Source organism: Dermacentor albipictus, chromosome 2, assembly GCF_038994185.2.
Source record: "Dermacentor albipictus isolate Rhodes 1998 colony chromosome 2, USDA_Dalb.pri_finalv2, whole genome shotgun sequence".
Lineage (NCBI taxonomy): Eukaryota > Metazoa > Arthropoda > Arachnida > Ixodida > Ixodidae > Dermacentor > Dermacentor albipictus.
Genome location: NC_091822.1, coordinates 41,774,885 through 41,798,552, shown reverse-complemented (window position 1 = coordinate 41,798,552; position 23,668 = coordinate 41,774,885). Strand labels below are relative to the sequence as shown.

Sequence of the window (23,668 nt, the reverse complement as noted above, 5' to 3'; positions counted from 1 at the left end):
TACACAGAATCTATCAGGGATACAGTCGACAAATATTTGCGACCTATGCTCAGACACAACTAACATAGAACATGTGCCCTGACGGTGCCCCGCCTTACGCGACGGCGTCGCGTCATCCAAGTGGGAGGCTGCCCCTAATCAGCCTCGATCTTGAAGTGCAGCTACGGGCTGTCCATCGTGCCCGCTACGCAGCAGAGAGGCTCGGTCTTTCTGTACCGACGTGGGAGCTGACGAGCGTTCCGAACGACCAGAATGAAATTTTGCCATACCATGCCGTATCGGAAATATCATTTTTAAAGGTGCTTCATTATTGTTTCGAACGCCCAAGTGAAGAAAATAATGCAAAACATCAATAATTTCTCGGCTCATTGGCTTATGTACCTCAAGGGCTTAAACTTTTGCCTTATATTTTATCGCTTACATTTATCTGCAACCATTAATTACGCTGTCATCTTGGCTGTGTTGTGAAGGAGGTCGAGCTTTCGTTCAATTGATGCACTGCCTTCCACATGACGATTCATTCTCTGCACAGATATTGAAAGATCGTAACTACATATATTCAAACTCAATTTGGTACACGGAAATGCGTAGAGCATGGAATAATTCTCGGCGAAGCGCCCATCTCAAGCCAGCCACGGAGGACCACGTGTGGTGGGCAACAGACTTCTGGCGGGATAGTCTGTTCTAAAAGTGTAAACTTGACTGTGGTGCTCGGCGACTGGTAATGTTGTGGACGGCGGGAACTTCCACTAGGTTTCCACGGGCCCCTGGACGCCGCTCGCCCCGGCGGATGTATTGTACTTCACCCGATGGTTGGAAGGCTGCGATTTTGGCAGAGCGCAGATAAGGAAAACGGGCGAGTATAGAATTAGTGCACAAAAGGCAATGTATCAAAACAACGACGCGCAAGAAAGGCAGGGATGCAGAACAGTTGAGCAGAAAAAGAAGGCTAGCATAAATTAAAAAGAAAAATTGACCTTAATTCACAGAATGAGGCGGATGCAAAGGAACGCCAGGCTTCCAGTAATAAGTGTTTAAATAAAGCGTGGCTTAATTTAACCGTAGCTGAAGCTATTGCATTGCAAAACGTTGACGGGCGAATTACGCGACATAATGCGGCGGCCAATAGCCACAGAATTTCATGGGGCGTATCTGTTTCGGCAGTTGCACGAGTGGGATGAATGTAATGGCTGATTTAGGAACAACTTCAATAGCATTTCTGTAGAGCAACTACGCACTCATATTTAAAACAGCGTCAAAAGAACGCGGACAAGGGAGGACACAGGACGAGCGCTGTCCTTCTGAGATACCTACGCACTTATTTTAGCTCATTCGTGATAGCTTGATCGCATTATAATTGGCATTTTTCGAACCATACCAGCACCGCATATATCATCAGCCCGTGTACACCACAGCGTCAGTCCACGTTCAGTCATTGGCTAACGTCGTCTCCGGCAAGCGAATGTTCTGAATTTGGCGATTTACCTAAACGTGACCGTCATGAAAGGTCCCTTGAGCTTTGCTGCATCATCGGACGCTGGTGGTCAGGTCCCGTGTATTTGTTTCACACGCTACGAAAGCGTTTTTATCAAGTTTCCTTCCTCCGTGTGGGGCCGTGACCGCCAGTACCCCTAGCGGCCGGTCGCGAAATGTGCAGTTGCGGCCGGAGCACAACACAGTCCCCCTCATCCATGGAGGAAGGAAACTAAGGAGAGGCCCTGACGTCACTCTTTGTGAAGCTAAAGTGAAGCCAGAAGTTGGCGTTGCTCATGGCGATGCTCCGCCTATCGGGCCAGCTCTCCTCTCTTGTTTACTTTTCTCGCGAAACCACGCCGCGCTGCGCGCAACCGGGCTGCTCTGACGCGCGCCCTCCGCAGCAATACTGAACAATCGCGATCTCTTTGCATTACCGTTGCCAAGATCATCTTGAAAGAAGTTCATAATGAATTTCGCAAATTGGGCCGTGAGGTCGAATCGGCTGCTTTTACCAGCTTTTATGAAAATAAACATGCTTTACAAGGCCAACCAACTGAACTGTTCTCATCAACCGCAGGTACCGGCCGCTGCCAAGTTCTTGCGTGTTTTTAAAAAAAGGTAACCTTTATCGCTGCCTTCTACTACTTGTTTTTGTCTGCCTGAGCTTCCTCGGGCTCTCAGACGGTCTTGCGAGCTAGACGTCTGGCGATACGAAAAAAATGTACGCATTCTCACTGCACTGCAAGAACGCACTGGAGACACGTACGACACACCGACCGATTTGCGATCCATTTGGAGTGTATCAGCACAAACACATTCCCTCTTGAGGAATAGTCCAGCTTCATTGAACAAACTTCGGGTGGCCGCGCATCACTACGGCAGCGCGCTGGCGAGGAGGCGGAACGTCATTTTTCACTCCGCGTTTAGACTCATTGACTGCGGCCTGAGGTGCCTTCTTACCACGGTAAGTGAAGCATCACGTAACCAATGTTTTGCGATAACCGGCGCACGGTGCAGTACAGTGCGTGCGTAGAACCCGCCTACATGCGACCATGGAACAGCCGTTTGATGTGTTCGCAGGCGTACGTTCTGTGGAGCCTTGCCGACTCTTGCAGCGCATCCGCTAGCCTCCACTTCGCTGCGCTTCTCGCGCGCACAGATAAGATATGCCTGCCGTAGGGAGGATTCGTTCCTTAAGTGAAAGCTACCGCTTCTTTCTTATCATCCGGGATGAAGCGTCGACTGGCCGGCACATGGTGCCGAGGGCTGCAAAATGCACATATACTGTGTAACGCCCTATCAGCACGTGTACACCTGTGCAGGTGTGCATGAACTTCGAACGCGCTCTGCTTAAAAGACTTCGTGCTTTCGCGAGTAATGCGAGGAACAAGCAACAGGACATGTGTTTTAATATGCACAAAAGCAAGTTGTTACTGAACACAAACTATGCATTCATAACGTACGTTCTACGTGCCGCAAATGCATCATATGCGCTGTCAAAAGCAGGAATTACTGACCTGCACGGCGTTCATTGTACAGATTGTGAAACGCATCGGTTTCGGCCTTCGATGGCACGTTAGCGAGGGCAAAATTTCCCGCGGATATTCCTTCGCCCGTTGCCGTTGCCGGGCGCGATTCATTGCGTACAACGTTGCATGCGCGTTCATTTCACGAACTTTAGTTCCTCCTGTCCCACTTGGCGACCACAACATCCGGTAGAGCACGGTCCAGATAACGCAGCGCAACAAAACACGGAGACCAACGCAAACCTGCCCGCACGGCGCCTTTGCCACGGTACGAAGCCTACAGAGCAACACGTGTGAGCGCACAGAACCAAAACAAAGCCGCCATTGTGGCCCGAAACGCGTGGCCGCGACGGCAAAAAAGAAAAAAATCAGCAAAAAAAGAGAGGAGAACCTACTACGTCACTTCCTCCACACTTTTCTCCTAGCGTGCGGAGGGGGTAGGACCTCTCCTCAGTTTCCTTCCTCCATGCCCTCATCCCTCCATCCCATCTCCGCCCCCCCTCCGGCCTCGCGACGTATGACTGCGTGTTCGCTCTCCGCTTTCTTCCTTCGCGCGTAACTTGTTTGCGGAATATGTAATTGCCAAAATGCAGGCCTGATTGTTTACGCTAGATGAGAACAAATTTACGATGTTTAATAACTGGACAAAGCACAACCGTCACGAAAGCGTGATTTCATACTGTTCCCAAGTGTGACATTACAATGATTGTAGCAGACTGAAAAACAGATGAAAATTAGAAAATGGATATTGACGTTACGAGTGCCTCAACGAAAACCCCAAGGAGTGGAATCGCAAACTCGCATGATAGAAGAACCCATTTTGGTTGCGGAATAGATGCAGAAACAACGAACACACATTCTCACATTGTAATAATAATAATATTTGGGGTTTTACGTGCCAAAACCACTTTCTGATTATGAGGCACGCCGTAGTGGAGGACTCCGGAAATTTTGACCACCTGGAGTTCTTCAACGTGCACCTAAATCTAAGCACACGGGTGTTTTCGGATTTCGCCCCCATCGAAATGCGGCCGCCGTGGCCGGGATTCGATCCCGCGACCTCATGCTCAGCAGCCCAACACCATAGCCACTGAGCAACCACGGTGGGTATTCTCACATTGTCACCATACCCTAGGAATGACGAACAATTAACGCTGTTGTATTCGCTTAATCACTGTTCTTGCCATGAGAGTCCAGCGTATGGTCGAAATATTCGTTCCCAAGTGCCAAGTACCTTCCAACCTGCTACGTTTCTGAAGAACTTTCCTAGCTCTGAACAGCAACCAGCGCACAAGGCGACGCATTCAGAAGAAAAGGTAAAAAAAGCCAAGTGCAAAATAGATGGCACAAATGTAAATGATTTTATTCTCCTTTTCTCATAAGCGTTTCTGCATCGTTTCTACGTCCCCTTATTTCGTGCATAAAAAGCTCGATATGAAGATGCTGATATCTCATAAAGAGTCCTAATATTTGTATCTATGAGAACATCCTTAAATTAACATCCAACATGGCTTCAGACGGTTTCCTTCAGGTTGTGCCTGCATTTCAGTAGCAGCAGCCAGGAACGCCTATGAACATGAAGGCTACATTGGTAGAATTAAAGAGTGCCAGTCAAATGGAGCAGACTTCTTTTCGCTTGCCGAGAACCATGAAACATCGTTATGCCTTCGCTTGCACAAGACATAGATCGTTTATTATTAAGGAGGTTGAGCCCTGACACACTCAAGGCTGGTAAAGGTGCTAGGGCACCATGCATGTACCTTTTCGGTGCTGACTTGCTGCCTCTTGTAGCGGAAGTCAGTTATCGGTTCGGGCGATGCCAGTGTCGTGGTCTCGCTCTTGAATGCAACAGCGCCACAAGGAAATAATTATTTTGTGCTGCGCTAAAACAAGGTTCATCAACTGCTGTGATATGAGGTGAGCACAAAATGTACGAGAACTTAGAGATGCATAACCGTATTACGGTGAAAGTAATCAAATAAGAGATCACTATGATAGCAATATTATGATTATGGTATGGGAGTATCAATTGAAATGAATTGCTGTACACCCTAATGACGTACAACAGCTAAATTGTCGGTCTAAAGACAATGCTTTTCAAGAAGCGCATTGAAGAAAGTTTCCTGTCTTAGAAGTCATACCACTCATGTACTACACCCTAAGTGGGGCAGTTGCTGTATAAATAAATAAATAAATAAATAAATAAATAAATAAATAAATAGCGCCAAACCTCAGGGGAAACTGAGCGTATCTGCCATATAAATAACGCAATATTCATGACTTCTCGAACACCCTGTTGGAATAGCTGTCAGCCTTCTCAGGTAGGCGTCCCTCAACAGAGTATTCGCAGTCTACTTCTGCTAAATAAGATTGAGCGCACTCTACGGGACTCGCATAACACTCACAAGAAAACTCTATATGTCAGACAAGCATTTTCTGCTGGATGTTTCACGCGGTCCCTTTGATCTTGAGATGCATTATAATAAAGTGAACTTTGATGCCGGTGCTCTTTCAACGTAATTAGTTAGCTTCACCTGACTTAGCCAAATAACGAGAACCCCGCTGACTTGATAACTTACGAAGATTACTCCCAAGGCGAAGCCGACCGCCAGCACTGTTAGCAGGGCGACCACAATGGAAAGGGCGAGCACGCTGCGACCCTCGGCTCTTCCCTTGTCGCCGCGGTGCACTGCATCCAATGCGGCGGTTTCTCGGACCGATGCAGCCGAGCTGCTGAGCTCCAGTACGTAGACCGGCCTGCGGGGTGCAAGCGCCGAGCCAAAAGCAAGCAGCAGTGTGAGCATGCGCGTTGACGGTGCGTGGTACAGGCAAAGCGAGCACAGGCGTCCACAGACCCTGCACTCCGCTTTGTTCTTTCGGCGGTGCCCTTTTGCGTGCAACCTTTGAAAACCCTCTTCATTGACGTTACCGTCCTTCGAGGAAATTCATACCAGTGGACCTTGTCGAAGGTTCGTGTTGCCCGAGTGGCAACGCCGTTGTGTCTTTTGAACATCTCGTTTTCTTTCTACTTGCCGATGCGCAACTTGCTACAGGGTTATTGAATTGTGAAGATTGCCGTTCTTTCTCGTAGAAAGTGGTCGATGCGAATGAAATGTCAGTGACAGTCATTGCCAATGATGTAGAAATTTCAACACAGACGAACCATTTAGTGACCTTATGCGCCACTAAGTGGTGCCAACGTTCATTTCGTGACGCCCAGTGGCAAAAAAAAACAAATTAATTTAATTTAGGGGTTTTACGTACCAAAACTGCCGTATAATATCAGGCACATCATAGTGAAAAACTCCACACTGATTTTGACTAAATGGAAAGTTCGGTGTCAGGTGTAACATTCACATCGAGTATACACACTTTCTTCGTAACCGAACGCTTCGATGAGCACGGGCTTATAAGCACGCATTACAACAGCTCTCTACTACTCAACGTATCGGTTTTCGAGTCTCCTTTCGTGTCTCAGCAATTCTGCGTCGTTCAGTTTCAGTTACAGAGATAAGAAAAAGCCTACGTACTTGTGACGAAACGCGCTGATTCCACCCCTTCCTCACTCTCAGTCATGAAGGCGATAAATGTTCTGGCTAATACTTTATGCGCTTAACATTGTTTATGATCATAACATTGGTTGAAAGTGTCCGATGTACGACCGTCATTTCGCAACACTTCCCTTCTTAAAGGTAACTTCGCATGTCTGTGGACTTTGTGAACTCAAATTCAGATTTCTTAAGTAACGCAAAGCTGGAACTGACCCGTCATCGCTGGCCCGTCGTTGGTCTTTACGACGCCAGAAGCGAGGCAACGGCATTTCTGAGGCTGTTTGTGTTGCTGTTGACTTCTAAATCTCGCAGGTACCCACAAGGGCAGATTTCCTATCGGTAGCCGCAGAAACTGCCACGGAATTTTCTTCCAAACTCACTGGTAAATAGTACCAATCATTAAAAAAATAGGAAACGCAAATTAAACGATTGAAATCTCAATAAGCAGCTTTCTGATGGGGCCGCGAAAGAAAAACATTATATCATTATAGTAAAAATAAAGAAGTGAGATGTTTTTCTTCCGTAAACAATAGGAGCCACCCTTCTTTTGGTGATAATGATGATGACACTCAAACAGTACGCAGTGGGGGATGACCCATGATTGGAGTGGTTGTAAAAGATAAAGTTAGAATACTAAATATAAAAATCAAGCAAGAAACTAGGTACCGCACAAGAAGAGAAAACTGTGAGCTAGAATACATCCATGACGTATCAGTGCTAAATACAGACACAGAGGGAAGAAATGCTTGTGTGCCTCCCTTCCATTTCGTCTGTACCTGTTTGTAAGGCTGACAGAACATCAAAAGGTAGTAAACAACTGCATAGGAAATGATGGAGCTTCAGTCTCGCTAATAAATATCTAATCCCGCACAAATAAACGTCCATTCATTTTACGCGCTGACCCACTACAAACAATTGCGTTCTTTTTTGGCACTCTGAAAGACGAAAGTGAATTATGAAACGTAGAGAACCTTAAGGCACGCTTTTTATCCAGGTACTCTACGCTAGGAAAGAGAAAACAGCGAATGAAAGAGGAGCACGACGCGAAGCGATGACGACTGGAGGAAGATGCAAAACGTGTAATCGGCAAGTCAACTCATCCACTAGAATCAAAAACGTTTTTGGTTAAAAAGCCAAGTAACGCCTTCACGCCTCTAAAGCTAGATCCCCAGCGACACAACGGGCACAATATAACCTTAGATAATGCTGCCATATTCGCATTTCATTGCAGGAGCTGTTAACTTTAAGGCGAAAGCCTTAGCTGTCTTTGTTGGTGAAACTGCGCCGTGACGAAAAATGGCCGACGCCGCAGAGTGCAAAACGTCAACAAATGCTCCAATTGACGTCTCATTTCTGAGGGAGGTTTCTGTAAAAAAAGTAAATTTAGGGGCCTCGAAAAGAAAACTTGGTACATCTCCGTCTGAGAATCATATGAGAATGAGCTATACTATCAGCCTAAACGAGACCCCTGCACAGAAGCTCTGTTAGTGAAGTACGGCATTTATTGTGCAGTCTTTTGACTCGGAACTTGCTACTTCGGTTTGCGTCTTAGTGAATGCCATCGTGAGAAGTTCTGAATACAGCCAAATTAAACAATAAGGAGTTTTGTTTTATTCGCCGTTCTTCAGTGTATTTGTTACAAGCGTCCCTTACTTATTTTACCGCTTGTTGAACTTAGCCTGGCTATTGCCTTGACCCTGAAAGTTGTGCAGAGAAAACGAATTCCTTCTTGATGGTTGCATTGGCGGGGCTGTCCAAGTGAAAAGGCTGGTGCCATCTTGCAATTGGCGTTGCAGGATGGCTAAATGCTGGCACAGGCTGCCTCCCCAATTGAGTCATGATGGCTTGAGTGTCCTGAAAAAACAGCACTATAATTCCGGCCATGATTACACTAACGTTATAGTTTTCTTTTCCTGGCACCTATTTTGGCTGCTCAAATATAACATTACCGTGTTCTTTGAAGGGTGCAACAGTTCGTTGATGCCGAAGCTCTAATAAATCAGGCAGTGCCAAGGAGTCACTCTACTTCGACAGCTTTGGTTGTTTTTTTTTGTTTTTTTGCAAAGAGGAGCGCAGAAGCGTCGCGGAAAAAAGAGACGTGGACAGGAAAGACGCTCACTTACAACTAAGTATATCTTCAGGGACAAACTACCAGGAACGATATTGCGCATGCGCTGTCAGCTTCTTGCTCAACACTTCTGCGCTCCCCTTTGCAAAAATAATGTCAAGCCAACTAGCCCAACAGCTTACTATTCTAAAGCTTTGCTTGTGGCACGGCAGAGATGCCACTGGTTGCTGCAAGAGACACAGCGGGCAGCTGCAATCACGACGAACATGGGAAAGCCTGTAATTTTGGTTGTGCTGTTATCATATGATACGAACAAACCTTTTCAATAGTTGCATCCAAACATAAATGAAGTAGATCCCACGCACTAAGGAAAAAAGATCTTATGAAACGCGTTTCACTGGTAGGTCTTCCTAGCAACATCTGGGATTACGGAAAGCCCTCCCAGGTGGACCAATGTGTTTATGCTATATGAACATTTATATGCTTTACGCAAGCATGTGTGCATGTGTGTGTGTGTGTGTGATGACGGCAGCAATGTGATGACGACGCCGACATTTAGAGCACAGCTCTTAGGCACCCGTTTCTGCGTTGAGCGTCGACGTCACTCTTTGGGGTAGCGGAGAGAGCGAGGGCATTGAAGGATGAAAGAGCGAACGCAGAGCCCAGCGCCGGATGAATGACGGCGATAGCGAAAAGAAAAGCGGAGGCGTGAGAAAATAATGGTACTGCCGCGCAAGACGTTTTCTGCGGCGACGATTGCTACGAGATGGCGCCAGAGTAGCGCGCGTCGTTTGTTCACCAATGACGCCCCCGATACCATATATGAAAACAAAGTGTTGCATGATCGGTGTCACTCAAGCGTCACCCACGCGCTGCCTCTCGCTATGTCCCGCTTAGCGAAGCATTCGCGCCACACTTCGCTCCGTTTGCAAAGTGCCCCACGTGACAGATTGCCCACGTCAGCCAATACTTCGTTAAATGAAAACACGTTTAGCGTTGCGTTCAAATTTCGCATTAGCGAGTATCGTAAAAGTTGGTGATTGTTTTACTTCGCCCTTTTGACGCCAGTCTGTGACATACTGATTGTTTGCTGCCAAATTGGTATGGAGACTAGGGTAGAAAAAGCAAACATGGAATCTGACATGGTCAGCGACTCCATGTTATGCCATCACATGTACTTATGACTATTTCATGTGATTCACAAACTTACACACACACACACACACACACACACACACACACACACATATATATATATATATATATATATATATATATATATATATATATATATATACCAGAAAATAAGCAGTTCTGGGTCCGGGTAAATATTCACAGTGAAGTAGACGCGCGTATGAAGCGGTTTATTCACGTTTCGGCCGGGGTCCGGCCTTCATCCTAACCTGATGAAGGCCGGATCTGGTGAAGGCCGGACCCCGGCCGAAACGTCAATAAACCGCTTCATACGCGCGTCTACTTCACTGTGAATATATATATATATATATATATATATATATATATATATATATATATATATATATATATATATATATATATATATATATATATACCTTACAGGCGCCTACGGACATGTTGTAAGGGAGGAGAGTACAATCAATTATTATAACAAAAAGACTAATTAAAGTACACATGTGAATATTTGTACAAGTAGAGGGTAGGAAATGTGCTACTTTACAGTAATGTGGTATTACAATAAATACAAAGAACAAACAGAATGCTGTTGACTGCGACAGCTCATTCAACAATCGAAATTTTACACAGCGCAATATAATCAGTAGAATTATAGAGCGAGCAGGCAATAATTAGTTCATACAGAAACAGTATTTAACCAGTAGCTGCACCTTAATAGCCGGAAAGGCTATTACAAAAATAATGTGTTAGGTAATGGAGAGATTTTTGAAAAATTTGTTAGTAAAAGAAGCCACAAATTTTCTAGGTCACCCTCATAAACAATAGTGTTAGAGAGGTCGTTCTAAGGGCGAATGCCTCTTAGAAGAGAGAAGTAGGTAAATGAAAGAGTCTTTGCGTAGATGCACATGAAGTTCAGCCACTTGTACAACCATTGTGACCTGTAATGAGGAGCTTCAAGAGGCAGAACGGATGGCTTTGTGTTGTAGGCGCATTTATGAAATAATTAAGAATGCAATGTCATTACAAAAGTTGTATATGCACATATATACATTTTTGTATGTGTATGTATACAAGGATGCCATTTCGTGTATGTGCACGTACAAACATCATTCACTTCTCTTTCCATTTATGCCTGTTAGGACTGCACTGTTTCATTACTATGGTTTATAAGCACACACAGCACACTAATAAGAACGCAGCACTTACGACTTAAGCTCAATTCGGGAAATGTTTGGCTGCTACCAAGAGAATCGAGGCTGTTTTTTTATGCGAAGCATATTACTAGAGCTCAACCCAGCTCCTCAGGCGCGGCGGTGTCGCCGTCAATACCACGTGACACCGTGACGTCATGAAAGAGGAGAAACGGGGCTCCAACTCGCGCCGTCGCTCGCGGCGTCGCCCCCCGCATCGGACGCGGTGAGCGTCGAGCAACGCAGCGTTCGGCGCGACAACGAAATGTGCGCCTGAGCAAGCGCCGCACGCCTGAGCCGACGCCGACGACACCGGCTTTTCTGCGACACGAGCTCCTTAACGCTGTCGCGTTAAAATAAGGGCTAGTATGCTTCGCATCCTGGGCTTAACCTTAGCTAAGCCACAGCCATTGTTTTTTTATGCGAAGCATATTACGAGAGCTCAACCCAGCTCCTCAGGCGCGGCGGTGTCGCCATGAAACCACGTGACACCGTGACGTCACGACAGAGGAGAAGTGGCTTTGGCTCAACTCTTGCAAGACGGGCTGGGTGGGAATCGAACCAGGGTCTCCGGAGTGTGGGACAGAGACGCTACCACTGAGCCACGAGTACGATGCTTCAAAGCGGTACAAAAGTGCCTCTAGTAAATGCGGTGTTGCCTTAGAAACGAGCTGTTTCTAAGACGTGCGTCTCTTGCTCAGGCGCACATTTCGTTGCCGCGCCGAACGCTGCTTTGCTCGACGCTCACCGCGTCCAATGCGGGGCGCGTAGTCGCTGCCCTGTAGCCCATTGTCTTGCACCCCTTGGCGGGTCGACGGGAACGCTGTCGCGTTCCACTCTTGAAGGCGAAGCAGTAATGCACGAGTTGTTTCTTCGTCTAGCCGAACCAAATATAGCCAAGCAACAGCAGTTCACCAGGCTAAACAGTGGTTCAACAACTAAAATAAAGGCTAGTATGCTTCGCATCCTGGGCTTAACCTTACCTAAGCCACAGCTATTTTTTTAATGAATGAATGAATGAATGAATGAATGAATGAATGAATGAATGAATGAATGAATGAATGAATGAATGAATGAATGAATGAATGAATGAATGTTTATTTCATCTTGAGTACAATTTCAAGAAAGGTGCAGGGGCAAACGCCTGACAGGGGCCCCTGTACCCGCAAAATACGCATGTATTATACATTATTTTGTGGTAGTTCATTGGCAGTGAGGGGGCACACATAACGTTACATATTTTAACACACTGAACACGAGTTTACACAAACTGAGAACAGAATTGACAAAATTATTGGGTTAAAGTTTGTTTACTAATATAGACGGTAAAATAATAAAATATTCCCCTTTTCCCCCCTCTTCCCCTACACATGTAAATTACCATAGTACACTAAAGTGCAGCGTATAACGACGAACATGTATGTACACACGTCAAACAGAGAAAAGGAAAAAAGCGGGTTATAATATATTTATGTTATAACAATCACTCTCTCAAACTCTATTAGTAACAATTCCTTCACATGGTTTTTTTGAAGGCGTTTCCAGTCATACTGAAATCAATTTTATCTTCCAGCTTATTTAGGATTGTTAATACCTGGTACATGGTTGTTTCTTTACCATAATTGGCCCTTGTCATTAGGGTCCGTTTTCTTTTTAGTCTCATATCGTAAGGAACTTCATTAATGTTTTCGTGTATATATAGTGCATTTTTATATATATATACTGTAGTATTAGCTTTAGGCATTCGTTGTTAGCTTTAAGCATTCGGTATTCAAAAAATAATGGTAATGTGCTTAGTTCATGAGATAGTCCGTGATAGTTTTCATAAATGCGCAATGTTTTCTTTTGTAGAATAATGAGCCTGTTGTAGTTAGTTTCGGTTGTGGTACCGCATACCAATATGCCGTGCGATAATCTGGAGTAGAACAGTGAAGTATATAAGTTTTGTTTCAGCCAGATAGGTATTAAGTGTGCAATCTTATACAAGCATTCAACAGATCTGGAGAGTTCGGTAGCTAAATTATTAATGTGTACATTCCATAAAAGGTGCTCTTGAAACCAAACACCAAGAAACTTTTACTCCTTAACCCTGGTTATCTGTTGTCCTTCAAAAGTTAAAACTATTTCCCTACTTAGTGGTTTGTTAAGTGCACGAAATATTATGTACTTTGTTTTCGCTGTGTTAAGCTGCAGCCTATTTTCCCGAAGCCAGGCCGTGAGGGACGCAAGGTAGGTGTTGGCCCTTCTTTCTAAATCTGTTAGATCTGTGGACTTAGAAAAGATAATAGTATCATCGGCATACATAAGAAGTTCAGGAGAGTTGGGTATAGTTACAATGTCATTAATGCAAACAAGAAATAAAAACGGACCTAATATTGACCCCTGTGGAACTCCTTGTGTTAACTTTGTCCGTGATGATGTGGTGTCGTTTATTTGCACGATTTGATAGCGCTCACTGAAATAGTTTTTAACGAGCTCTGGTACAACTCCCCGCACACGATATCTAGACAGTTTGTGCAGTAGGATATCGTATTTTATTGAGTCAAATGCTTTCATTAGGTCGAGAAAAAAACTAAGTGTTAACATTCTACTGTCCATGTAAGCATGCTATCTTTCATATGGCACAACGCTTTTTCAGCTGATCTATTGTCTTGAAATCCGTATTGGCTACTAGACAAGATTTTGTGTTTGTCAAAAAAAGAAATCACCCTTTGGTTAATCAGATTTTCAAATATTTTGAACAAAATGGGGAGCACCAATATCGGTCGGTAATTTGATAAATTATTTCTGTGACCTCCTTTAAATATAGCTCTTACTCGTGCTATCTTAAGTTTATGTAGGAAAACACCGGTTGTTAGCATGAAATTAATAACGCGAGCAATTGTCCCCGAAACAAGGCGAGATATTTGATTTAATTCTTTGGAGCCAATTTCCTCAATTCCAGGGGCGACGTTACTTTTCAGCAGCCTTATGGGTGCATCCACTTCGGTAGGATATGTTGGTTGCATGAATATTGTTTGTTCTAACGTGGGTATAGCATAATATTAGTCTCACAATCAGTGTCATTAGGCTCTTCATAACATCCTCCATTTATGAAATTGGCATTCATTGAGTTAGCCAGATCCTCACCACAAGTAGTTCTACCATTTATAGTCATTTCTTTTATATCACCAAACTTTTTTTTCTATTAGTTAATGCATTTACCATTTCCCACACCTTCTTAGGGTTGTCATGAATGTTCTCAAACTTTGCTGTACAGTAATTATTTTTAACTTTTCCTAAATCAAGAGCGCAGATGAAAGACAGTGCCGAAGTGTTTTTCTTTATTGTTCATTTAATATTTATTGTTTCCTATGACCATTCGGCCAAAAGAGAGTTCCATTTAACACTCTTATGATGATATTTATGGTGCATTGATACAAGGACTGGTCCACCACATTACCGGCTTCTGTTACCGTTTCCAGAAATATCCCTATTATGATTGAACTATTATATTATCTCTGAACTGTTCCCAGTTTTCAGTTACTCTACTATTCGGGATCGGCCAGCTTTATTCGGCAAAGAAATCAGATGGACAGCCAGGGAACCACGGAAGGGCGAGCAAAGGAAGTATCGCCATAAAAAACTAACGCGATAACGTTAGCGCATTAGTCGGGAGGTAAGCCCGTCTCTTTTTGTATAAGTGGTTCGAGCCCTACGACAAAACTTATTTGCTTGTACAGTGGCCCTTGGTTTACCTCTTAACGTTCTTTCATGCTTGCTCCAGCAGTTGACATGTGAAACATGAAACAGCTTAAGCTAAAGAAAAAGCTGATATGCTAACAAAAACTTATGCTCTACGTTTACTAGCATGCGCATAAGGTTAACCCAAGAATGGCACACACTGTACAAAATAAACATGTCTAAAACGTAATCACTACACTTCGCGGCATTCAAATTCCTCGTTTATTGGCCTCACATGTCATTCTCGTGAGTAAAGCGTGTTAAACTGCAGGCGTCACACTATCAACTCCGGGTGGTTTCTGCCGGCACCGATTGGTCGTAACGCACCGCATCTTCTTTTTGTTTTTCTTCGTGTGTTTTGTTTAAACCTCGCACAAAAATTTGAGGTTGTGTGCAGAGGTAGCTGTAGAAGCTGTAGAAGCTGTAGAAGCTGTAGAAGCTGTAGAAGCACCTTCGGAAGCTATCGATATAAATACTTCTGGAGAGCAAGAAATCGGTAATACAAGTTTTCTACGCACAATTTTTGTCTAAAGGGGACAAGCTCCCCTCCTCAGACAATATGCAGGACGCGGCTTAGAAAAGTAGGTCGGTAAAGCGACTACTCTCTCATTTGATTGTTTTTTTGTGCCGTTTCACAGAAGCCTAGTAAACCTCGTACACGGCCTTCGGGAATGTTGTTGTTATTGCTGCTGGCTATCAACTGTGTGGTTCCTAACCACGATGGGGAATTGGCCAACAAATGAGTGGATTATTCCAAAATAATATGGAGCATAAATTTCCGAATATCTATGGAATTAGCATTGAAAAGCGTTCAACTATATTAAAATCAGGAAAATCTCTATCAGGGCCTCTATAGTTAAGATATTCAGTATAGGCCCGTGCTGCCATTTAATTTCCTTGCCACAGTATAAAATGCATTTTGGCAAAGCATCATGGGCCACAGGAATTGGGTCAGCAGAGGAATCGCTAGTGTATGTCAACCTGATTAATTCTCCTTTCGCAGCTCACACACGGTTGCACAATACTAGGTAGGATTTTCTGCTCACAAGAATGTACATAACTGCAGAAAACTGGGAAGTACGATTGGGAACCTTCAAATGATCAGTCGCCGTGCAAGGCTGCACACAGGCACATGAACACATTGGCGTTTTTTTTCATGCTTTATTTAATAATCATAATCACGTGTTTTTCTCATCTCACGAACAATCTCCGTCAGCGCCTGGTAAAAAAAAAATAGGGCCAGGTACAATCGTCTCCTGGGACTTAGCCGACGTTCCTGTAAAGAGAGTCAGCGTGAGTGTTTAGGAAGCAGGGTATGGAGGAGGAGGGATTGAGCCAGAACAAGCCGTAACATCCCTGAAAAAAAGCATTCCATGTAGAGGTTCGTTAAACGACTGCAAACACTCAGCATCTGCCGAATCCTATCAGAAAGCGGCACAGCGAGAACACTTCAGGGGCTCCTCCCGAATCCCTGATGCTGTTCTTGCGTATACACATTATTAACCGATGTTGCATGACATGCGCAAGGATGGTAAATTTGCATTACAACTACCGATACTGCCAAAACGAACATATTACTGTTCATGGGCACTGATATGAATAGTTAAAACAGCCTGTACGCTTACCTACTACCGTTGGTTGGCCAAACACTGTTGGGAGAGAAAAAAAAGGCGCCGTAGGTAACTACTGAAATTCCTTCCATCCACATGCTTTCCTAGACTCGGTAAAACATCACCACCCTGATTGTCATACGAAGCAAATTAGCTAAGGTGTCACTAAAGATCGCCAATCCCCACAAGTATCGCGGAATAAAATATGGCATGTCAATGGCCACGCTGCGCATTATTAGAACACTACAATGTCTGTAAGCAGTTATATTGCAGTTTTACTGTGCGTATATTAGGCGACAACACGTTTTCCTACAACTCGTATTCACAAAATTCACACATCACAGAATCGTCTTTCGTCAAGCTCGTTAGAAAGCTTTTCGCGCTTTGCTTCTAAACTCTTTGATTTATATACAGCGGGGAGTGGGGTCACTGGTCATGCACTCAGTTGTATCTGAAACATAAGATCAAGGTAGGATAAAAGTTAGGCAAGTCTTCGCTGGCCCCGCTGTAGGTTCCGCGATGACTCCTGTGCTGAGAGCACATCATCATCATCATCAGCAGCAGCAGCAGCAGCAGCAGCATCATCATCAGCCTGGTTACGCCCACTGCAGGGCAAAGGCCTCTCCCGTACTTCTCCAACTACCCCGGTCATGTAGTAATTGTGGCCATGTTGTCCCTGCAAACTTCTTAATCTCATCCACCCACCCAACTTTCTGCCGCCCTCTGCTAAGCTTCCCTTCCCTGGAATTCATTCCGTAATTCTTAATGACCATCGGTTATCTTCCCTCCTCAATACGTGTCCTGCCCACGCCCATTTCTTTTTCTTGATTTCAACTAAGATATTGTTACGACACAGACGAGAGATGCTATTTACACGCTATTTACACTGGAGCCAGGCAGCCAGGCTGACAATCGCTCGTGCCAAGGGCACCGACCCACTTCTTCGTCGTTCTCGCCGTGGCTCGTCTCTTGAGCATCGATCAATCATATCGTAGTATTACCCCCCGGCGGCAAAAGCACCGTCACGGTGCTGTTAAATATCCAAGGTGCATGGAGAGTTGTAGGGCTTGAGTCGGGCAACGTGGACAATGTCACTGGTTGTCACAGCGGAGGACGTCGTGAGCGTGTCTAGAACGATTTCATAGGTGACATCGGTCACTTAACGTATCACGCGATATGGGCCTGTGTAACGGGAAAGCAGTTTTTCACAAAGGCCGACTTTACGCGATGGTGACCAAAGCAACACGAGGGCGCCGGGCACAAAATGGGCATCACGGTGACGGAGGTCGTAGCGTTGTTTCTGCTTGTCTTAAGACACTTGTAGACGAACGCGCGCAAGTTGGCGAGCATGGTCAGCATGGGCGATTGCATCACGGGCATAATCGCTAGTGGAAGCTGTGGCGGACGGAAGCACAGTGTCCAGTGGTAGCGTAGCATCGGTTCGCGGCCATACAAGAGGCAAAACGAGGAAAAGCCAGCAGTTTCGAGACGGGAAAAGTTGTATGCATAGGTAATGTAAGGTAGAGCCAGGTCCCAGTCACGGTGGTTGTCTGAAACGTATTTGGATAGCATGTCTGTAAGAGTGCGGCTCAAACGCCCAGTGAGGCCGTTCGATTGGGGGTGGTAGGAGGTGGTAAATTTATGCTGTATTGAGCAGGCACTCATGATGTCGTCAATGACTTTGGCCAAAAAAGGTGCGGCCGCGGTCTGTAAGCAATTGACGCGGAGCACCATGCATCAATATGATATCAAGTAACAGGAAGTCCGCAACATCAGTTGCACAACTGGTCGGAAGAGCACGGGTTACGGCGTAGCGGGTCACGTAGTCCACTGCGACTGCAACCCACCTGTTTCCTGGTGTAGATTCCGGAAATGGGCCTAGAAGGTCCAAGCCGACACAATGGAAGGGCTCGGCAGGGATGTCGAGCGGCTGCAGGTAACCAGCGGGGAGCTGGGAAGGCTTCTTGCGTCGTTGGCAAAGTTCACAATTGGCGGCGTAACTTCGTACGGAACGGGGCAAGGCCCGGCCAGAAAAAATCGGCGACGTACACGGTCATAGGTTCGAGATACGCCGAGGTGTCCTGCCGTTGGTGCGTCGTGAAGCTCTAATAGAACGGTGGAGTGGAGGTGTTTAGATATTACAAGTAGGAACTCGGAGCCGTCCGGATGAAGGTTACGATGGTACAGAGTACCGTCGCGGAGGACGATGCGGCCTAAAGAAGCATCGGCCGGAGAGTGTTCAAAACGGCCGATTGGTGCTCTGATGTAGGCGTCACGGCGTTGCTCGTCAGCGAAATGAAGCAGCTAGGATACAGAGAATACGCAAGAAGCACTTGCAATATTGGAGGAGTCAGAGTCGTCAACAGGGTAACGGGACAAACTGTCAGTGTCTTGGTGCAGGTGGCCAGACTTGTACACCACGGAATATGAAAATTCCTGTAGCCTCAAAGCCCATCGACCAAGCCGGCCTGTAGGATCTTTTAGCGATGAGAGCCAGGAAAGAGCATGATGGTCAGTGACTACGGAAAAAGTGTGACCGTAAAGGTAAGGACGGAACTTTGCAACCGCCCAGACAACAGCAAGGCATTCGCGTTCCGTAATGGAATAGTTGCGCTCCGATGGTGCTAGGAGGCGGCTCGCATAAGCAATAACGTGATCCTTGCCACGCTGACGCTGGGCTAAGACGGCACCTACGCCATGACCGCTGGCATCTGTACGTAATTCTGTACGGGCATCAGGGTCGAAGTGGGCGAGAATGGGTGGTGAGGTTAGAAGAGTGACAAGACGAGAGAAGGCGGTGGATTCTGCAGTACCCCACGAGAATTGTACGCTTTTCTTCAAAAGATTAGTTAGGGGCCTAGCAATTGTCGTGAAATCTGGAACAAAACGACGAAAGTACGAGCTCAGCCCTACAAAAGTTCGAACGTCTGCGGCTGTCTTCGGAACCGGAAACTCTCGGACAGCGCGAGTTTTGTCGGGATCAGGCTGTACTCCGGAAGCGTCAACTAGATGGCCCAGAAGAATAATTTGTTGGTGGCCAAAACACATTTGGACGAGTTAAGTTGCAGCGGTGCCTTTCGGAATACATCAAGTATAGTTGTGAGACACTCAAGGTGAGTGTCGAACGTTGGAGAGAAGACGATGATGTCGTCGAAGTAGCAGAGGCATGTGGACCATTTGAAACCTTGGAGCAAGGAGTCCATCATACGCTCAAAGGTGGCAGGGGCATTGCATAATCCAAATGGCATTACTTTAAATTGGTATAGGCCATCAGGTGTGATGAACGCGGTTTTTTCTTTGTCCATATCGTCAATAGCAATCTGCCAATATCCCGGACGGAGATCAATAGACGAGAAGTATCTGGAACCGTGCAGGCAGTCAAGGGCGTCGTCTATACGTCGGAGCGGGTAGACGCCCTTTTTTGTACTGCTGTTGAGGTGACGGTAATCTACACAGAAGCGCCACGTGCCGTCCTTCTTCTTACCCAACACCACAGGTGACGCCCAGGGACTCGATGAAGGCTCAATGATGTTTTGATCGAGCATTTTGTTTACTTCATCTTGAATTACTCGGCGTTCCGACACAGAAACTCGGTACGGTCGTCGGTGAATAGGCACAGCATCGCCAGTAAGAATGCGATGCTTGACCGCGAGCGTCTGGCCTAAAGGGCGACCATCGAAGTCGAAAACATCGCGGTAGGACGATAATACTTCGCAAAGGTCTTCAGCCTGCGTAGAGGACAGGTCCGTCGCAACCATTTTCTTTATGTTGGGATCGACGCCCGAGGCTGGCACGATGGGCATGCTAAGGTCGCGAGAACCATCGGTCGATAACGCTGCCACGTATTGGCCGCCGAGACAATCAATGGTGGCAAGGCAAATACCTTGCGGTAGACTTTGCTTTGCCAATCCAAAGTTACTGACAGGCATAGGAGTGTGGTTCGCAGTAAGAGTAACTATACTGTGAGGCACGGGGACGTCATACTGTATTGGGATGTCGGGCAGAGGAGTGACGAGGTACTCGCCATCAGGAACTGGTGGGATAGATAGTGGGATAATGTAGGCTATGGACTTTGGCGGCAGGCGAAGATAGCCGGTGGAGCGTAAGCGGCAGTGGGGTGCGTCAGAAGGTTCTGCGAGCATCGGCAGCTCGAGGCGAAGGGTACTGGAAGAGCAGTCAATAAGGGCAGAATAAAATCGAGGCCGAGAATAAGGTCGTGGGGGCAATGAGCAATTACGGTGAAGAGGACAGGAGTGTGGCGGCCGGCGATGCTGACACGTGCCGTACACATGCCGATGATAGGCACAGTACCACCATCCGCAACGCGGACGACGCGTGCCGACGCTGGGGTGAGGAGCTTGTTCAGTCGTCGGAAGGCAGCACTCATAATAGAAAGATGTGCTCCTGCATCGATGAGTGTTGTGACAGGATAGCCGTCAACGTCAACGTCAAGAAGGTTTCGGTTAGTAGGTAACGTGAGCAGAAGATTTGAGGGCAGAGTCGACAACGCAGCTTCACCTCCAGAAGCTGCAGTGCCTAGTTTTCCGGCTGGGTGTGGAAGGCGATAGGCGGCGAAGAAAAGTGGCGGGGTTGGGGCGAACGAGACTGGTGACGCCGAGGTGAGGGCGAGCGGCTGCAGCGAAGGTTCGGAGCAGGGACATCAGCGGTAGTAGGTTCACGGCGGGTGGCATAGGGTACAGAAGGTCCAAAGGTGCGGGAATGAGAGGGGGCGTAAGTACGAGGAGGTGGCGGCCATCGGTTGCGGCAGTGACGGGCGACGTGGCCGATGCGACAGCAGTGGAAGCAGATAGGCCTGTCATCAGGTGTACGCCATTCGGACGGGTTGCGGCGAGATGTGGAAGAAAAGGACTGCCGGGGACGAGGCATGCCGCTAGATAACTGGGGAACGCTGGGTCGAGACGTGGAACACACGGTGTTGAGACCCATGTTTTCAAATTCCTCTCTGACGACAGCCTCAATCATCTCAATGGTGGTTGCTGGCGGATCGGGAGGCGTCGTGGAGAAAGCAGACGAACAGGCGGCTTCGAGTTCGCGGCGAACAATACTGGTGACGTCGTCACAGGTGGTGGTCTGACGAGGTCGACCCTCACATGTCGACGTAGCAGCAGTGTTGGGTAGCCGCGTGATGTGGTGTGTGATACGGCGGCTCTTAGCTTGTTCGAGGCGACGACATTCTTTGATGATGGCGTCGATAGTCGAGACGTTGCCGAAAACAAGCAAATTGAAAGCGTCGTCGGCGATGCCTTTTAGAACATGTGACACTTTATCTGCTTCGGACATAGCATCGTCAGCTTTGCGGCATAGACCAAGACGTCGAGGATGTAGGAAACGTACGGCTCCGTAGAAGACTGAACATGAGACGCAAGAGCCTTTCTCGCGGCAGCCTTGCGCCCAATAGGTCGCCGAACAGTTCCCGTAGTTTGTCTTTGAAACTATCCCAAATGGTTATCGCGTCGTCATGCTTTTGGTGCCACACGCATGGGGTGCCGCCGAGATAAAAGATGACATTGGCGAGCATAATCGTTGGGTCCCACCAGTTATTAGCGCTGGCATGTTCATAGAGCTTGATCCAGTCGCCGACATCCTGTCCCTCCAGGCTAGAGAACACACCTGGGTCGCGATGTGGGGCAACCGTGACGATTGGAGCAGTCGGACAAGCCGAAGCCGTAGCGGAGGCGGGCTCGTCACCGGGAGGCGTGGTGACAGGCTCGGTGTGCCGACCACTTCGGAGTTCCGTGCTGAGGACGGGGATCGCTGACCTCCACAAGAAATGTTACGTGTGGAAAGACATAGACGAGAGATGCTATTTACACGCTATTTACACTGGAGCCAGGCAGCCAGGCTGACACTCGCTCGTGCCAAGGGCACCGACCAACTTCGTCGTTCTCGCGCGCTGGCTCGTCTCTTGAGCATCGCTCAATCATATCGTAATAATATCATCAACTCGCGTTTGTTCCCTCACCCAATCTGCCCTTTTCTTATCCCTTAACGTTACACCTATCATTCTGCTTTCCATAGCTGTTGCGTCGTCCTCAATTTAAGTAGAACCCTTTTCGTAAGCCTCCAGGTTTATTTTCGTAAGCCTCCAGCACATGTCATCGAGTAAATCGAGGCGCCACGCGAGCACTCCAAATATGGGCAAAGAGCGCCAAGTCCATGCGAGTGAATAGTGAAAGGAGAACTGTGTGGCCCTATATGGCCTGAATATATTCGTTCCTTACTGTTCATATGTGTTTATTAAAGGTATAACAATGCAAGCGTTGAGATGTTGTGATTACAAGACATTCCGCATACATTCTAAAGACGAAGCCTCCTTTCTCGTTTTTTTGTTTTTGTTTGTGTGACTGCTGTCGCTGGGCAATGTATCTACCTGTTCAGCCCTTATTAGATAGTTGTTCTTTCAAAAAAAGAAACACGCAGCTCTTTCGAAGCGATAGCTGGCACGTTTACGCTTGGATGCTGTGTGATATACCGTGGGATTGAAGCGCGGGATCTAGACATTCCCGGAACTTCGCAGTGGGTTACGAGGGACGCCGTAGGGGTGAAGGGCTCCGCATGACTTTTGACCACTTAGGGATCGCACACCCAGAGCACGGCCCACGGGGCTCCTTGCCTTCAACGTGGCCGCCGCAGCTGCGGGCAGAACGTGCGGCATGGCGCTCAGCAGCGCAGCGCTATAAATTGTAAGCCACCGTGACGGAGGCTTCGCCAGAGCTGGCTGCTGGAACGCGTGCAGCTTGTGTTGTGCGAAGCAAACATTGCAGCACCAGGAACCCAGACAGATGTCTGGTGAACCGGAATTCGAATGTGTTGAAGGCCAGATGGTTTGCTAGAGCGGTTTCATCACCTCAAGGCCGGGAAACTAATTTTCCACCATTTGAAGTTTCACTGAATTAAGGAAACGTGGGGACAGTATTAAGAAAATATTTACCTATTAACATTAAAGAACAACTAAAAACAACACAGTATGCCTGCTGCTTTTGTTCTTCATTTCTTACAGAGTTTTTTTTTTTTAATCGCGTGCGACACTTAGTACCGTTTCAACATTACAGACAGATTTCTGTAACATGAGGAAGTAAAGTGCGTGAAAAAGCGCCCTGCAGAGATAAATAAACCCTGTCTCTAATTACCCTCCTGAGCGTTCGCTTTAGCCAACACATTGCCATGGAAAATTTGAGTCGAGCATACATTAAAGTCATATGTGGAAAGGAGAAATAACGCACGCACAACTTAAAAACCCATATCCCCAGATTCGCTCAAGAAAGCATTGACCCGAAAGGTAAGATCATGTGTAAATACCCTAGGAAGGCTTTTGGAAGTTCAGCTACCTTGAATTTTGTGATTTCAACAT

General features: G+C 46.6%; 2 protein-coding genes across 9 annotated transcripts in view; both read right to left on the bottom strand.

Moving 5' to 3' along the window:
- Nucleotides 1-535: 535 nt before the first annotated feature.
- On the bottom strand, nt 536-6,925 carry LOC135900698 (uncharacterized). Its single transcript, XM_065430238.1, has 4 exons — nt 6,767-6,925; nt 5,582-5,759; nt 4,763-4,840; nt 536-821 (listed from the first exon to the last, which is right to left on the bottom strand). Exons 1-4 carry the CDS (start codon nt 6,820-6,822, stop codon nt 750-752), a joined length of 384 nt encoding a protein of 127 aa, XP_065286310.1. The 5' UTR covers nt 6,823-6,925; the 3' UTR covers nt 536-749.
- Nucleotides 6,926-8,217: 1,292 nt separating this feature from the next.
- LOC135900699 (uncharacterized) overlaps nt 8,218-23,668 on the bottom strand; it is a 50,900-nt gene continuing 35,449 nt past the window's right edge. For 2 of the 8 annotated variants that reach the window (XR_010563924.1, XM_065430239.1), the window contains exons 5-6: nt 16,312-16,335; nt 15,834-15,962 (exon numbers count right to left, since the gene is read on the bottom strand). Coding sequence is in view for 5 of the 8 variants with exons in the window: in XM_065430239.1 (XP_065286311.1) it covers nt 15,883-15,962; nt 16,312-16,335 (104 nt within the window). In the remaining 3 variants the exon portion in view is untranslated. Of the gene's footprint in view, nt 8,408-15,833; nt 16,043-16,311; nt 16,336-23,668 lie in introns of those variants that run through there. The other 6 variants (XM_065430240.1, XM_065430244.1, XR_010563926.1 and 3 more) reach the window with 4 other exon arrangements.

Bases quoted from the DNA above. Each gene is read 5' to 3' on its own strand.
- LOC135900698 (XM_065430238.1), bottom strand. From the start codon at position 6,822: ATGCCGTTGCCTCGCTTCTGGCGTCGTAAAGACCAACGACGGGCCAGC. The intron at 4,841-5,581 runs GTAAGTTATCAA...GTTGCATTCAAG, and splicing joins TCGCCTTGGGAGTAATCTTC to AGCGAGACCACGACACTGGC. The intron at 822-4,762 runs GTACATGCATGG...CCAAAATCGCAG, and splicing joins AGCAAGTCAGCACCGAAAAG to CCTTCCAACCATCGGGTGAA.